At 30.7% G+C, this 19,043-nt stretch overlaps 1 protein-coding gene across 2 annotated transcripts in view; it reads left to right on the top strand.

Moving 5' to 3' along the window:
- LOC140441434 (5-hydroxytryptamine receptor-like) overlaps positions 1–19,043 on the top strand; it is a 2,088,213-nt gene that overhangs the window by 1,554,947 nt on the left and 514,223 nt on the right. For both annotated transcript variants that reach the window (XM_072532163.1, XM_072532164.1), the window contains one exon: positions 13,026–13,247. In XM_072532163.1, coding sequence (XP_072388264.1) covers positions 13,026–13,247 — 222 coding nt within the window. The remainder of the gene's footprint in view (positions 1–13,025; positions 13,248–19,043) is intronic.

Here is a 19,043-nt window from a genome sequence, read left to right as displayed (position 1 = left end):
GGGGTGTAGAAATGAGTTAGCTGCTTGGACAGAAGAAATAGGAGTTGAAGTAGCAATTGGATTTACTCGTGAATCAAGTTCACCCTCTAGGCTAAGAATTCGGATTGAAATTAAGCGTTTATAAGATTGCTGCTCCTCATTCGAACACGACAGTAAATGAACACGGCCTGAGACATGAGCTAGACGTGATATCAGCCTGGAGTATAGGCTATCTTGGACAGTCCCTCTAAAATCGTATATCCTTTTAGCCAAATCATCCACAGTCTCATCAATCTCTTCTTGTTGCTCTAGAAAAGGAATACTTGTGGCAGAAATTTGTCGAAAGCTTCTGTTTCCTTCTTCTTGCCTTAAAGCTCCGCGCAATAGTTTGCGTTTTAAATCCACATTGGAAGACTCATCAATATTGATGTCCCTAATCCTTAACTTGTAATCCAATTCCTTCACTAACAAATGTTCTACCTTAAATGCAGACATTATGAAAACAAAAAAAAAATAGGCTAATAAATGACTAGATAGGATAGAAAAAAGTAATAATGTACTAACACACCACAAAGTCAATCGAAGAATAATCTAAAGTTTCCAAAAAAAATGTGAGTATATATGTACCAACACACCACAAAATCAATCCAAGAATAATCTAAAGTTATTCACAAAAAATTTCAAAATGGTTAAGTAGAGCTAAGTAAATATAAATTTGATACCTTGAAGCCACACAATGGTTTCAACAAGTATATGGTTAACAAATAATTGAATATAAAAAACCCACCAATATTGGCTAATATTTATATAAAAAAAATAGTAATATCTAAATTATTAAATTTTATAGTTCAATAATAGTAGAATAAGTTGTTAACTGTACACAATGAGATTAAAAAGGTGAGGGTTTAAATATGAATGTAAGTAACCTACAGCAATACAAGTATACCTATAAATGTAAATCTAATAAGGAAAAATAAATAAATAAAGAAGTTAAAAAAAATGAACAAAGAGCAACAGGAACAAACTAGAAATAATAAAGAATATTTTGCAAAGAGAAATATACTACAGAATGTACGGTCTGAAGTGAAAATAGGCACCACGTTGGCTCGCCAATGTAACAAAAATATGTTAATGTAACAAAAGGGTAAACTCTAAAATGTACCTTGATACACCAACGAACTAATATGTGGAATAACAGAAGATGGAAGGGATTAGATAGAAATAAATTATGTAAAAGAAATAAATAAAGAATAAATATGAATTTTAAAATATAGCAGAATTAAGTGTTGGCTAGCGACTATGCAGGAGAATGACCACTTGACACTCAAAGAAGGATTCGGCCAATTTGCATGCCCTACAGAGACCGTAAGATATAAGAACTAATGACCAGAAAACCACCAAGAAATAAACAGATGAAACATAAAAGTTGCTCTAATGAATATCTTGTATTGCTGAAATATGAAAGATAGGTACTAATTGAAATATTAAATTTTAACCACAACTTTAATAATTACCAAACCTAGGTACAACTATTTTAAATGCTTATATACTAAACCACCACCTCTTATGTACAGTTAACTATAGCTATATTTACAGTAAAATCCCTGAATATAATTATAAAACAATTTACCCCTGATATACCTATTAATTTCAAATCGTGACAAAAGTCATACCCAATAATAATGTATAAATAATAAATATAATTATATACTACTCACTAATAGTTTAGTTTTCGTTCAATAATTGTTTAGGGTTTTAAGTGAAAATTCTCCGGATATGTGTGCACACGATAACCTAACAAAGAGAAATTCAAGGGAGAGTTATAACCTCATCCCTTGGTAGACAATAAATAATTAAATTAAATTACAATGATAAAAGTTTTTAAAAAAATTGAAGATATTTATTATTAAGGATATTTTTAAATTAAAGTGAAACCAAAAGTTAAAACCTTGAAGAGGACGTAGCAAAAGTTATTTAAAATAATTGAATGATAACAAAAATAAAAGTAAGTTCTTCCTGCCGGTTTCCGTAGGTTTCCCTCGAAGATGATCCGGTGGAGAACTAGACTCAGGTGGTAAAAAGATACCAAACCTAGATTCCCTGGATCAGGTACTATTGGACAAATAATTCCAACTAAAATTCTTCTTAATTTCCATAAATAAACTTGAAATTTCTTCCCCTTGTCCTAAGTAAGGATAACCCCAAAACTAAAAAAAATTCTTCCCCTGACTTGCAACTGGATTCTTGGAGTAGGCGGCTAGGGTGATCCAACTGAAAATATCCTCGTACAAAACAACAAAATAACTCAAATGATTTCTTCTAAAATAAACAGCTCTTCACAATAAAATAAACTTAAACTAAATTCGGGAAAAAGTGGCACTCCCAGCCGCAATTACTCTGATCGAATCGATCCTCTTTCGATCACATCCAGTTGACAAGTCAGCGTTAAGGTCCTACACGTCTTAGAATGAATGTACTTTCAGAATCTTGCCACTGGGGGCGCAGTTTAATGCCAACCTTAGAAAATAAGATTTACTGGGAGTTATTTAAATATTTAGTTTAAGAATATTTCAATATGAATTTAATTTAGAATTAAATTAAAAGATTCCAGTCACAAAAAAAAGGTAAACGATTATTTAGGTAACGGACTCGTTACAACTTCTGCATATAAACTGAATAAAATTAATCCCAGGCCATACCTAAATTAAATGGTCCAAGTAAATTTTTCTAGAGGTAAATATACTTTTTCGTATAAAACTAGCTTCACTTCAGAGACAGAAAGCGAAGTAAACATTCTAAATGCAAAGATTGCAAAACAGGGAATGACAAAACCTTCACCCAAGTCTATTCCTAGAGGCATAACGACTGAAATAAAATAACTAATTATATCCAAACTGTGTAGACACATGCCTAAAATCAGACAAACGTTTTGGAATAATTTACCAACTTCAATGGAACCAGGAGCTTTAGAGGATTAAAAAAACTGATTATGACTTTCTTATTATGTTTATCTAAATAAACTATAACTTGTATTAAGATAAGACTTTTTACTTTACCTTATTTTTATGATTTTTTAGGATTAAATGTCGTATCTATCATAAGTCGAATTTCAAATACTCTGAAAGAAAATTGCACGCACTTATTAAATTTGTAATCAAAAAATATTTTGTTTTGTTGTAACAAGATTTTTAATGAGTCATTACAGTTGATAGCAATTAATCAAATCTAAAATATCGAATATCTCAAAATAGGGATTTTGTCAGTTACGACTTTTATTTTTAACAGGGCAGAATACATCTTTTAGAAGATGAGATTTAACTTAGCTTATGTGGTTTATTATCATTTTTCGTGGTATCACCGTTATTGTCGTCAAAATGCTTATTTCTTTGAATCTTACTCCTATCGATTTGAGAGTCTATGTTTCAGCTGCGTATGTAGCAATGGGAATAATAAGGGCATAAAACAGCCTGAATTATTAATGTAGTTGAAGGTTAAAGTATGACAGTTCTTCTTCTTTTTATTAGTATTTTAAATATAGCAATCAATTTTAATTATGTAAAGTAAATATAACTAAATTTTATATAGTCTCTAAATACTTAAATCTATTTAAATAAACATTGTAATCTATTTTATGAATATTATTGGCATACTCTTTATAAAGACTAAATTAATCTAACGTTACAATAATTAATTGTGTCAGAAACTGAATATAGCATATATACAATTTCACACCTATTAAAAAACATTTGGTAATTAAATATTACCCGAACTAAATATTGAATACAATAGTGAAAACCAATAATTGTCAGTCTATATAAACTATCTGTAATGATTTAAGTAAATTTAATTTTAAATTTTTAATTGTAAAAATAACAGAGAGGTTAACCCTTGTAGATATGTAATCAATTTAATTAAAACAATAAAGTTGGTATCCTGAAATAGAATAAAACTAAGAACAGGATGTGGATTTAACTTCATATTGTGGATTATTTATTTAAAAGGAAATTACAGTAAAATTTGTCTTATTTGAGATTAAAAATAGCCAATTACCATCCATACTGACATCATCATGGGTAAGATTTAAAAACTAATTAAATTTATATTTGCATAATATAGGATATGTAACTAAAGTATAAAGAAACCAACCTAGACCAAAAAATATTTAAACTATGAGATAAACCAAAACATAATAATTATGAAAAAGGGAATTATCAAATCACTACATTTATTATAGAGCAAAAAATACCTGCTCCAACGAAAACGAAATTCAGGAAAAATAATTATATTGTTTTATTCAGAAATAAATATTTTTGTAATATCAAATCAAGAAAAATAACAAAACATCAAAAACGATTTAGAAATGCTCACAAAAAGGAATTTACACTACATATTTAAATAGTTTATAACAAAAATTAAAAGGGATAGCGAATCAAGACAATATCACAACAATATTTAAAATAACCAACACATCTGTTCTTTCTAAAACCAAACTTAACAACACCCAGGAGTGATCAAAAACTGAAATTATAAGATACTTTGCGAATGTAACCATTTTTATCTGGGAAAAACTTTAAGTGTTACGATAAATAAGCATATATTAAAAATAGAGACTTTGACAGATCTCAACAGTTTTGTAACAATGAGCGCAATCCAGTGAAAAGATGCATTAATTGTTATGAAAGAAATACACAGCAAACAAAAATCAAAGAAGCAGCCTTCATCCGAATAAATAAGGAAACGGGTAGCAGATTTATTAATAAAATGTAGCAATATCTGTTTATAATTACTTAAATAAGTAAGAAATAAGACAAGACTATACCAAAAATATTCAGTTAATAGAAAGTCAGAGACACTTCATCTCTAATTGACTATAATAAGCACAGAAAGATCAGAACTTAATATCAACTTAACTGCATAACAACATCTCTTGGAATTATATGTCAAACATTTCTGCTGCCTATAAAATCGAGGCCAAGTATGTCAACAGTTAAATTGGTATTAACACCCATCCTTAATTATATTTATTTAAAGTTTATGTTCATTATTAATTTTCAGAGTTGTTTAAAAACTATTTTTTGATTGAAAATTGAAATGTACAACAAATCTAAAATATAAATATCATTACAATTAAATTTTATTTGATTTAGTATAAAATATCTAAATTAAACACGCTCTAAGCCAAAAGTTTCAGAAACTTCTCAGTTCAAATTATATTTAATTTTATGACATTAATCACTCTAAATATAAACATGTATCATACTACCATAATTAGCAATACATTCTAAATTTGTTCATAATTATATTTTTTGACATTTCGTATAAATTCCACCTATTAAAGTTTTTATTATAAAATTTCGGTTATTATGTCAAGAAAGATTTACCACTTGTATCCTATTGTCTACACACATGAGGCTATATTAGTAAAAGTATCTTTGCTTGCCTTCAAAGAGTCAAAAACAGAGTACTAAGGAATATAATTAACGTTCCGTGGTATATCCACAACAAAAACTTATGTGAGAAACTTATATGGAAACAATTACAGGATAAATAAAGTTATTGCGTATAAACTATATAACGTGAAATGTAAAACTGCTAAATAATCCTGATCTAGTTCGCTGGATCAAACATATTAAAAAACTTTAGAACTTGTGTGATAAGGATGAATGTAAATTTGGGCGACCTAGTTACAAGGAGTGAACCTAGCTACATTAGTCAAGTATGCAAAATCAATTTTTAGTTTTTAAGTTGAACCATGAGAATACCCAGGGCAGAAATCTTGTAGAAGGTGTTAAATTAAAGATCTTAGTTAATCGTAGGATTTGGTGTGCTGTAACAATCAAACGAGCCATCGGAAACGGAGGGTGCCAAATGGTTAACAATATAACTGCCTCTGAAAACTGGGACCCAGAATATAACAATAAAACTAACAACTTTCTTTGGGAGCCAATTGTTAGGACTAGCCTAGCTCAGTCTCTCAGATGTGAGAAAGTCTTATATAAAAATGTAAATCTGAAAAATAGGTTTGGCTGGGACAAATAAACTAAGATATAAACCAATAATATTTATTGAACATAAAAAATATAAAATTTAAATTTTAATATTAAATTAGAAACAAAACCAATTTTACCTATAGCTTTACATAAATTTGAAATTGATACTTATTGCTTCACAGAATAACTTGCTGATGGCTTTTAATGTTAGCTGGATGGGTTGTAGCTGAATGACTAGCTTTAAGGTAGGTGGCTTAGATGACAGGATCGAAGACAAGTGGTGGTTCTAAGCAGCTATCTAGTTCTGCATATCTGCAATACTGCTGCAGTTGTTATCCCTCTGTATGGTGCATCATAAGGTTTATAAGTTGATTCCACCCAACAAGGCGGAATAGGAAAAAATTATTTTAGGCCAAAAAACTAAACCAATAAATCTTGAGTTAGCGACTGCATATGTTTTAAATATTTCCTTGCCATAAAAAGATTAAAATTAATTACAATATTAATTATAAAATAGCAAATTGGCATTTAATGAATATAATTATTATTAAAATAAATTATTTAAGTTACATTAAAGATACTAACTGCTCATTGTTTAAAAATATACACATAAAAAAGTAGATTAAAAAAATCGGCCAATTATAAATATAAAATGTAGTCATCCCAGGAAAATGTTTAATATATAATTGAATTTTGAACTGACACATGTCTTTTTATAGATAAAAGGATGAACAATTACCCTTTCCATAGAATTTAAGTGAAATGACAGAACAGAGTTGCCAACTGACAGATACTTTGTCGACTGAAATTGGGCATAGAAATTTTATATTGTTCCATAGAACCTAATATGGTTTGAATATAAGGAATTAGAATATTAAGTGAACATTAAAATTAAAATTTAAATTAGGACAAAATATTTAAATGGAAAATAGATCGAAGAGTTGAGCGCCAACTATTTTTAAAATAAAGATAGTAACATAAAATATAAAGTTATTAAATTAATGAAATTGAAAGAAATTAAAATAAAGTAATTATTTTAAGAAAACTAAAAAACATATGACGTTTATAACGTTACAGTGTTGTTTTCTTTTAACAAAAAAAAATTATTTTACCGTATTCATCATCTATCTGCTTGAACGTTTCTTCTTTTTTTATATTTTCAACCGCCACTGAGTTAAAGATTTGAACAACATGAAGTTCTCATTAAGCTAAGTAGCAAAGTGGAAACTGGAAAGTGACATTATCTAAGGAATTGCTCTGTATTACACATAACAAAATAGGTCAACAATTCTGACGAGTATGTCTTTACACCACAAATGACTTTCGAGCTATAAAAATTGCGCGAATATTTTGTTAAGCATTCCATTATCGCAGTAGTATTTACCTGCTTGTTCGCTAGCTAAGGAACATATTTAGATTTTATGTAGAACGTTTAAATAAACATTTTTGTAAATCTTTATTTGTAGATAAAGGAAAATGTTTCTTAATGACATACAGTGGGTTGATCAACATTTACCTAAATAAAAATTATAAAATAAGTAGTATGCCATAACAAAACTTTTATATATAGGCTTATGTTATAATTTCTTCTTGTGCCTTTTTTTTAAGTACCCCATTTCTTTCGTGTACTAAATATCGACAAAAAACTGTTTATCTATAAATATGTAAGGTACCACCTATTACATCATGTAAATATATTTATACACTAAGAAAAAATAAATAAGGACAGATTATCATGGTTGGCATTTAACTACATCTAATCCGTATCCGACCGATTCGTGCGAATAGTCAAATTAGGAAGTGTTGTTCCATGATGTCTTTAACCTTAAAGTAGTTACGTGACTTATGTGACGTAAGTAGTCGCCTGTCGCCATTTGTCACCAGTGTAATTAAGAGATATGATTTACATTTTTTAGTAATTATTTATTTCTTTTAAATTAATATTCTTTCTTTTCTTGTAGTGCCCATCCGTTTTGGATATTGGCGAGAATCATGCAAATCTATATTTTGCAAGCTGCTGCTCTGAAAGGATTTGTGGTTGTTGTGTTGAACCACGTACGTAGATTTTTCAGCCAGGAAATCCTTCGCCTTCCTGGTCCTTGTTTTTCTTTTACTTTTCCTTGAAGAATTAATTGTAGCAACCCATAACTTTCGCTGTTCCTCATGATGTGACCGAGGTATTCGATTTTGGTTATTTTTATTGTGAATAACAACTCTTTTCCTTTTTGCATTCCTAGATTGCAAAACGTCCTCGTTAGTAACGTGGTCGGTATAGGATATCTTCAGTATTCGTTGATAAGGCCACATTTCCAAAGCCTCAATTTTCTTGCAGGTAGCGACTGTGAAAGTCCACGACTCAACTCCGTACAACAGTATAGGAAAGATATAACATCGTAGTATCCTGATTTTTATGGGTACTGATAAATCGTGGCATTTGAATAGCTTAGCCATTTTTGAACTTTATCCTATATATGCTTATACCCTATATGCTTTCTTTATCCTATATTTCATTTCTAGGGAATGGTCCCAATATTCATTGACGTTCGTACCAAGGCAGGTGTTTTACTCTTCCTATTTGTTGACCATACACATTGATTCTTTCAATTTGCTGTTTCTTCTTAAAGATTTCATTTTGTTTTCTTAATATTCAGTGAAAGGTTATATCTCTAACTCAATTCTGTGATTCTATTGATTACCTCTTGAAGGGCTTCATAACTGTCAGCAAATACCACCGTGTAATCCGCGTATCTGATGTTATTGATACATTCTCCGTTAAGTCGAATTCCGGCTTTAAAATCCTCTAGTGCTTCTTGAAAGATTTCCTCAAAGTATATGTTAAACAGCAAGGGTGATAATATAGATCCCTGTCGGACCCCATGTTTGATTTTCGTATCATTCTCCCTGGATCTGGATCCTTTAGATTTTTACTTGTATGGACCTGTTTTGAAGAAAGTTTTTTGGTAAAAGCGAGAAAGTTACCATCTATTTTCCAGTTTTTCATAATTTTGAGGATATATTGCGTCCATGTTGTGTCAAAATCTTTTTTGATGTCGAAAAATATTACGATTACTTTTTGTTGATTTATAAATGCTTTATGAATTTCGGATTCTAGTGCAACAATATTATCAGCTGTCGATCTATCTGAACGGTATCCGCTTTGTATTGGAGTAAAAAGTTTTCTCGTTTCCAAGTACCATTTCAGTCTTTTACTTCTTAATATTCTCTCCATTGTTTTGCAAATGTTACTGGTGAGAGATATTGGACGATACGAGGATGGTAAGTTTTTTGGCTTATTCATTTTTAAAAAAGGAATTATAATTGCTTGACGCCATATTGAAGGAAACGCTTTATTTGTGTAAATATTGTTAAAGATGGCAACTAAAATTTTATACTGTCTCAGGTATTTTCTCAACAATAATTGTTGGAATATAAGCAGGTCCCGAAGAGGTTTTTTTAGCATGGGCTTTTGTTTATCTCGTCTAGTGTAATCGGTATATTAAGAGGGCATAAAATATCTTCTATTTTGATTTGTGACAATTCGTTTTTTTCTTTGTGTTTTAAGAATGTAGAGTTGTATTGATCATTGTTCGAATATAGTTGATAATGATCAGCTAAGATTTCTACAATTTCTAGTTTATCTGAAGTAATCAAGTTACCTATAGCAATAGTACCGATATGATTAATTTTGGTTAAGCCTTTAATTTTTCTTATTTTCTGCCAAATATCACTAATTGTGAAGATGAATTTATTGATGAGACATAATTGGCCCAGCTTTCCTTTTTAGATTTTTTGATTGAAAATCTGGATCTGGCTCTCTGGACGCTCTCAATCTAGCTAAGTTAGTATTGGAATTGGGTTTTTTCAATATACTAAAGGAGTGTTTTGTTTGTTTCAAAGTAGTTTCTATTTCGATATTCCACCAGGGTAAAGGTGTTTTTGTGGTAGCTTTAGTTTCTCCAATCGCTTTTCTGGCTGAATCTATTAGGATATCATAAAATTTATTATTTTGATGTTTATATCTTCTAATATTTTAAAGTCTTCCATTCGTTCAGTTAATAAACTAGTGTACTTTTCCCAGTTCGCTGATTTTAATTTTCATGTTTCATATGGTTTTGTATTATTGTTTGTGTCTTTAATATGAGTAATCAAAATTGGTAGATGATCGCTCTCAAATAAGTGTGGAAATATGGATTCTTCCAGATGTGGTAAATATACACTACAAATGTTAGTTTTGAAATGATGGACTATTAAGACTGCAACAGCTTCCAGATTTGTATCTAGCGGAATTTCTTTGGACTCGATAGTAGATTTCACTAAGATGCCAAGACCACCGCTAGCTGTTTGCAGAACTGGTCTATTTTTGATGTATGGTGCATAGTTTTTAAAGTTTTCATTATTATTAGAAAGTGTTTTCGATATTGCTGTTAAAGCCATTCAAATTCCATTAAACTATGAATTTGTTTATTGGATAGAGTTGCCGTCGCTTTCTTCCTCAGTAATAGAAGAGTTGTCTGTTCCATGTATCTTTTTTAAGATCCTTGAAATGTTGTTTTTAAGACGTCGGTCGTTTGTGTTTGTGTGTACCATTTGCTACGTTTTCACAAAACTTTGAACCTATATCATTTGTAATATAGTCGCATAGTTTTGTGTATTTTAGTGTGTAAGGAGTAGTAGCTGATGACAAAATGGCTTCTATACGTTTCATTGAAGTTTCGATGTTCAAAGCTTTTTTAATTATTTTAGGTGCAGATTTCTTTGGAACAGGAATTATTATTTTTTTATTTTCTGACTCTATTATTTCAGGAGATGTTGACATTTGTCAGTAAAGATTGCTAATAATTGTTAGTTCACAGGTGTTTATTTCAATATTTGTTAATATATCCATTAGCTTGTCGTATTTTACTATATCAAACAGTTGATGGTAATCAATGAATCATGCATAAATTAATATTATATTATACAATACACATAGTATGTCAAAAATATCAATATTTTAAGAATTATACATTACAACAGCATTAATAAAGCAAATGTTTAAAAGATGGAAAAAAAGAGCAACAGGTCTTCATGTTTTTCTTCTAACATTATTTGGATACGGCAAAACTAATAAATAGACACACTATACTATTCGGGTAAAAGACGACACAAAGTGTGATTTTTGGGAGCTAGTGTGGGATAGTGTAACCTCTATTTTCTATATTTCTTGAAGACAAATGTGACACATTTTTTTAAATTAACATTTTTAAACAGTCACCTACATTTAACCGTTAAAACATGTTGAGGTTGACACATCTAAGTTCAACAATTGGAGTGATAATCCCTCAAGCTAGTTTGCTAGAAGACATTATTTGCATGCAAGCAAGGCCGTCCTATGAAATTTCAAATAGAATGATAGAATTTCAGCGAACATGCCACCCCTTCTTGAAATCACAGTCTTTCAAGGTAACTTAAGTTCCTATTATATAATAACAATGCGGTACAACAATGCACAAATACCTAATATAAACATATAATAATAAACAAATACCTAATGTTCCAAAACAAACACGAAAAGTCCTCTTAAACCATAGCCAGTTATTTACAGGTAACGCACAAATTTTAGCTACCGCCTGTTTCATTATGTGTTTACTACTCATGTTGAGAGTCACTACTCGCACAATACCATCTTTTCCAGGATGCACTTCCATTACCTTTGCTAAAAGCCATTTAAAGAAAAGGAAAATTACGATTTGTCCAGGTTTAATCTGGTCAGCTAAAAATCGCCATTTATTTCTTTCCTGCAAATTAGCCAGATAACTTTTGGATCACTAATTCCAAAAATATTTCATAATTTATATTAATTAGTAAAACCTTTAAATAGGGCCTGGATTTAAGTCTCGAATATTCTCTTACGGTTAAGCCACCAATGGACAGCCAATCAAAAAATGACCAGAAGTAAGATCATTAAAATCGTTAACATTTTCTGAAAGAGTCAATTCAATTCCAGAAAATTCCCATCGATCGGATTTGAATCATATGTTAGACTAGTGTGCCCAACTTTTTAAAATGATACTTTGCCGATTTTACAGCTGCCTTCCACAAAACACTTATATGTAGCTTTGTATAAAATGCCAGTTAATAAAAAACTCCGAATATTATTTGGCGAAAGTACATTTATTTACCTTATCCCTTAAAAAAGCAAATAAATCCCGAAGGTGGTTGTTAGCCCCTACAAAGTTACTACCATTATCTGAATATATATCCCGTGGTAAACCACTTCTGGATATAAATCTTTTAAAACAATTCAGAAATTCCTCTATAGTTAAATCATTTACCAACTCCAAATGACAAACCTTAGTCACCAAAGAAATAAAAATACATAAATACTTCTTAATAATTTTTATTGCTCTCTAACTTTATGAGCTCATTACTATTTTTTTCTGGTGGTTAGCGTTGTCAAGTTGTACAGTTTACCAAGTTCGTTATTATACGACTATTAAACCGTACATGAATTAATAATATAGAAATTAATAAACTATCTATGACCACAACCTGGCAACAGTGTTATCGTTAAAACTCAATGATCATTTCGTAGAAATTAATGCTAAAAATTTTGGTATTTTACAATATTATGCGAAAATATTTTATATTGTACCTTTATCATCTATAAGTTTAAATACAAAACACAATAATGTCAGAATTGTCAATCGTCGTATTAGTTGTTGATTCTAAATTTGCTTTCGATTTATAGCACCAAATTGTAACGTTGGTTCTTTCAGCGCAATATAAATAATATTTTGGGTCTTAACTTTCACATTTTACACTATGTGCACTGTTTTTTTACAATAATTGTATTTATCCGTGTTTTACGCTTTTGCCTCAGATACATTGCCATCTGTGTTGTGAATTCTTGCGTCATCTCGTAGTATAAGAGTAAAAATGTTACTAATAAAATATGTTTAAATTATTAATAAAAGTTATATCGTTTGTTTTTATGATTAAATATTAGTTTTACCTGATTAATCAATAGCATGTACACAAACTACATCATATTAAATGTGTAATTTTTTGTTTTAGTAATGTTCCAGTTTCCTACTCCAACCAACGAAACATCGTTAGAATCTTTGTACACGGTAAATTGCTCGGAAGTGTCATGTTTTTTAAATGCCAGTACCTTCGAAAACTCTACCTCGAACGATACATTTATCGACACCGGCGAAGGAGAACCTTTATCAGATTTAATCCTCATGGGAGTATTGTCGATCGTTCTGGGCCTTATGATTCTGGTTACCGTCATAGGTAAGTGGTAATTTATTATTTAGAGAATTGAAGAGTTGTAATTACTTTGAGGATTATTTTTTATGTAATGTCAAAAGCTGTTGATGATGTTCGAAGTTATAAACTTAGTATATTTTTTGAGAATAAGTAACAGGTTTTAAGCTATAATAAATTAGTTTTTTATTATACGGTAATAAGATTGTTAATATTTATGTAACTTTTGAAATGTTTAAAGCAAACAAATGTTTAGCGTTGAAAATAAATTTATTTTTGTACAAAATCCTCTTCATGCAAAAATACAATACAATACAAAAATACATTTTTGTCTATTTTTTATCTAAGTCTAAGTTTTATCTATTATTATCTAAAAATATCCGTTTTTAAGGAAAAATAAAGCCTGGTAAGTACGGTGCCAACACAACAGGAAATAAATACGTTACAAGAGTAAAAAGAGTTTCACGAATAGATAAAGTTAGGAGTAAAATAATAAGGACAAAGGAAGTCAATAACGTAGTTTATAGAAAAGAGAAACATAGTTGGTTAGAGCATTTGCACAGAATAAACAGCAAAATACCTGTTGTGCCAATGTGAATAGCAAGATCGACAATAAACAGAAGAACAGAAAATACACAGAACGAAAGCATAATATGAAGGAAAAGAAAGCGAAAAACAGGAAGGACTGAAAAAAATGTGTCAAAAATAGTTAGAAATAATTAGAGTATACAATTTGAGGTAAATATATGTCAAATAGTGTGCATATAGGGGAAAGATATTTTGTACGGGTCTGTCTTATGAAATAACAGACAGAGGCGAGAAATAACCTTTTAAAAGAAAAACGCCTATAACTGTAATTTTACTTAACCGATTGTGACAATAAAACCACACTATAAACGCCAATGTGTAACAAAAAAATCTAACTTTCTTTGGGGCTAGCTCAATCTGTATGATTCGTCTTATCTTATCTTAAATGCAAATCTGAAAAATGAATGTATCTAACACAAAAGAGTATATTAATTTATCATATTTATTATATAAAAATGACGTAAAATTATAATACTAATAGTTTAAAAGAAAAAAAGATAGAAAATCCTGCATAGAGCCGTACAGAATTTAAAAATGATATATACGGCACTGTTGTGAAATGTACTGTTAGATTCATGCAGGGCACTAGATGGTAGGTTTCATAATTCAAGTAGAAACAGCATCCATGCTACTGCGATTTATATATAGCGGGGACAAATGAGCGGAATCCAATTTAACCTACGTAAAATTTTTAACCCATTTTTCACTAATTTATTACCACCCTAATAATTTTTCACCACCAGTCCACCCTTAATGGGAGCGATTCTGCTGGCTTAAGGTTCAAGCTAGCAGAATTCAGAACAAAAACTTTTTGTCAAAGGCATATTTTTTCACCCGTTTTTGAGTAATTTATTACCACCCTAATAATTTTTCACCACCAAACCACCCTTAAGGGAAGCAATTCTGCTGGCTTACGGTTACGGTAGAATTCCAAAAAAAGAATATTTATGATATATTACAGTGTTCTGCTAGGTTTTTACGAATTTATTACCACACTAGTAATTATTCACCCCTCAACTACCCCTTATGAGAAATCAATAATTCTGTTGGGTTAATATTTAAGATGATAAAAATATATTTTTACAATTTTACTGTACTTACCAGTAGATTACAGTAAAACATTTACTGTATGAGTAAAGCGCATTTTTACTTAATTTTATGGAATGGAAGCTGCAGTCTTAGATTGATCTGATATTAGATTGATACCGTTCTCTTCACTATTATTCAACATTTTGACAATAAATTGCACATATAGTTCATCTGTACTGTCTCTAAGTGTGTTTTATGATGAGTACAATAGTTTTTGAATAATTTTTAATAGTAAAAACCAGTGCACATTCATCTACACACGATCACGTCTAGACTTAATTTTCAACTCTTGAAATGCGAAAACGTGCATTTTTTTACCGGACGAAAAAGTATGACTTTACGCCCCCAAAATTAGAGCTTAAAGTGCGGAATTTACGCCCAGTGTGGTAAAAAATATGAAGATAGCAAAAAATAGTAAAAGGTTGAAGTAAAAGTACAATACAAAAAAAATTTTTAAAAATATCTTTTTTAATTTTGTTTTGTCAGTTCAAAATTCAATCTAGCAGAATTATTGGCTTTTTATAGTGGGGTAAACAATTATGAAGGTTGTAAATGAATTGGAAAAGCTTTGTTGCACAAAATGGTATTTAAAAATTACTTTTTATTTTAACCTAAGCTACCACGGGTTAGTTGAGAGGCAAAAAAATTAGTAAAACACGAGCAGAATCATGTGGTATTTCAAATTTTTTATTAATATTCGAGTTTCCGCTTTATAGCTTAATATTGACTTTTCACAAGGAGTAGTTAAGGGGTGAAAAATTACTAGGGTGGTAATAAATTTGTAAAAACCTATCAAAACACTGTGGCATTTCACAATTTTTTTTTTTTAATTCGGCTCGAATATTTAGCTAGCGGGAACGTTTCCAAATAAGATTGCTTTGGTGGTAGAAAATTATCAGGGTGGTGAAAGTGGCAACAACTTACCACAACACTTTTTTATTTCAATTATAAGTAGAGTACAGTGAAATATAAAAAAACTGCCATAAATTTTGACCTAACAAAAATTATTGATTGATAGAGTACAGTAAAATTGTAAAAATAGATTTTTCATCATCTTAAATTTTAACCTAAGAATTGTTGACTTTCCACATGGGTTAGTTGAGGGTGTAAAATTACTAGAGTGGTAATCAATTTGTAAAAACCTAGCAGAACACTGTGGTATTTTAAAAATAATTTTTATTAATTCCGCTGGCTCGATAATTAAGCTAACAGGAACGTTTCTAAATAAGATTAGTTTGGGAGTGCAAAATTATCAGGGTGGTTAAAGTAAGGTAAAAACTTAAAAAACATTTTTTATTTCAGTTAAAAGTAAAGGACAGTGAATTAACAAAAAAAAAAGAATTTTTCTCCTAAAATTTTCATCATCATCATCATCACTGGCTGTCAAGCCCTTTTTGGGTCTCGGCCTGTTCCAGGATTCTTCTCCATTCTGATCTGTTTCGTGCTTTTTTTCTCTAGTTTTTTATTTTTAAGGTTGTTATATCATTTTCTATTTGTTCTAAGTATCTCAGCTTTGGTCTTCCTCTTGTTCTTTTTCCTACTGGCATCTATTTAAATATTTTGTTTGGTATTTCGCCTTCTTCCATTCTTTCTATATGTCCTATCCAACGCAGCCGTCCTATTTAAATGAATGTTATAATATCCGGATCCTGGTATCTTTTGTATAGTTCAGAGTTGTATCTTCTTCGCCATATTCCGTTTTGTTTTGTGCTCTTATATATGTGTCGCAAGATTTTTCTTTCGAAGGTGGCTAACAACGTTTCCTCTCTTTTAGTGAGTGTCCAGGTTTATAAGCCGTATGTGAGTACCGGTCTTATTAGGGTTTTATATATTTGGCATTTTGTTTTTCTTGCGACATTATCTGATCTTATTTGCCTAATTAAGCCATGGTAACATTTATTTGCACGTGGTACAATAAATATTCGCCTCTTCACTTCCTCCGTAACGTTATTATAAGACGTGACTAGGGATCCCAAGTATATAAAGTTTTTTACCCCCTCTATGTTGTATTGTCCTATTGTTATGTTTTGTGGCTGCCTTACTTCTGCGTTTTTACTTACCTGCATATATTTGGTTTTGGTCTGATTGATTTTAAGACCACTATTTTGTGCATCTCGTTCTATTTGGTTGTATGTCTCTATGATTTTTCTTCTTGATCTTGCGATTATGTCAACATCATCTGCAAATGCTAGTATTTGCACGCTTTTAATAACGATTGTTCCTCGTGTATTGACTGTTGTGTCCCTCAGCATTTTCTCGAGTACGATGTTGAACAAGATGCATGATAGAGCGTCTCCCTGGCCCTGGTCGTTTGTCAGTTTTATTATATTGTTTGTTTTATACTTTGTTCTCAATAGTCCAGGCGTAATCTGTCGAAAAGCAGACCATAATGAACATTTTCCATGGGTGTCTATTTTTTTGCTGGACTCAGTTTAGAATGTACCTTGTATCAATAATGACAATATGGGTCAGTCGCAAATCTTGTGCTTGATTTTTTATTTAATAAAATCTGAAAAAAATCGAAAATTTTTACTTTTAACACTTATAAAAACTAAAAGTTTGTTCTTTAATTTTACGTAAAATTCGACTAGCTGAAAATTTAATGTTTATTTTTTTGTTGTTTTTTCTTTAAATTTTTTTGATTCCTTAGACATAACTTACAGCCCTTGTATTACGCCTAGGAAAATTATATAATACGATAGAAACGTGTGTTAAATTTTATTAGGATCGGTTTTACAGTTTTGCATAATATTTTTGCAGGATCTACAAATAAAAATTGCAAATTTTCAAAATTGTGCTGGTCCTAAAATAAGCACTTAAAATTGTCAATTTTTTTTACTTAGAATGAGGGCTTAAACTTTCAAGGGTTAGGATGGTAAAAAGAAGGTTATTTGTAGTAATAATTGAGGCAGAAGATATTAATGAGATAAAGAAAACATCCTTAAAACTATAAATACTCGACGCATTATCGACGGATAAAAATATATTATGATATCTCGTCAAGATGTTCAAGTTAAAACAGCATTATTTTGCGAAGCCTTCTATTTTCAAAAGAAACCACGCAAATTATTAAAAGTATTTAAAAAACAAACTCGTATTTAATTTATCTTCCTTATAAAGTGTGATTCATTTAGAGGTACTTTTTTCAACAAGAAAAAACAATGACAAAAATCAATTTTGTTTGAAAATATTTATTATCATACAAAAGAACCATTCTTTACAATTACTTCGTAAAGATAATTTCTTTTAAATGTTGGCCATGACTACAATTAAGTTGGTTCATTCGGAAGTTCCAATTCTCGTTGACTCGTTCCAGCATTTCGATTGGTATTTCACCAATGACTCGAGTAATATTAGGCTCCAATACCTCAATCGTATCTGGTTTATTCATGTAGACTTTGGACTTTAGGTAGCCCGAAAAGAAAGAGTCTAGAGGTGAGATATCACAGAATCTAGGCGGCCAATTCACTTGTCCAAAGCGTGAAATAATTGGTTTACCGAATCGTTCTTGCAGTAAAGCCATGCTTTCACGGGCTGTATGGCAAGTGGCGCCATTTTGTTGGAACCAAATGTCGCCCAGACCACGAGCTTCAATTTCAGGTACCAAGTAGTTCGTTATCATCGCAAAATAACGGTCTCCATTCACAGTAACATTCTGTCCGGCCTCTGTTTTAAAGAAATATGGACCAACGATTCCACCAGCCCATAAACCACACCAAACAGTTGTTTTTTAGGGTGTAATGGCAACTCTTGAACCTCTTTGGGTTGTTCATTACCACAAATACGGGCATTTTGTTTATTAACGTACCCATTAAGCCAAAAATGGACCTCATCTGAAAACAAAATTTTTCTGGAAAACAGTGGATCTTCTGAAAGCTTATCAAGAGCCCATCGACTGAATCGGTAACGACTTGGAAGGTCGGTCGGCTTCAGCTCTTGCACTTATTAAATGTTGTATCCTTTTTAACCAAGATCCTTACGTAAAATACGCCAAGTTGTTGCATATGACAAGCCAAGCTAGTGAGAACGGCGACGAATCGATTCGTCATTATTTTGCGAGTACACTATCCGTTATCGCCGCTATTCTTCATTACGTGCTGAATGTGGTCTATTTAGTCGCGTGTTATTTAATAATGAAAACTGGGT

Source organism: Diabrotica undecimpunctata, chromosome 5 (assembly GCF_040954645.1).
Source record: "Diabrotica undecimpunctata isolate CICGRU chromosome 5, icDiaUnde3, whole genome shotgun sequence".
Taxonomy (NCBI): Eukaryota; Metazoa; Arthropoda; class Insecta; order Coleoptera; family Chrysomelidae; genus Diabrotica; species Diabrotica undecimpunctata.
The sequence above is the reverse complement of the archived record's forward strand: the minus strand, read 5'-3'. Positions and strand labels throughout refer to the sequence as shown.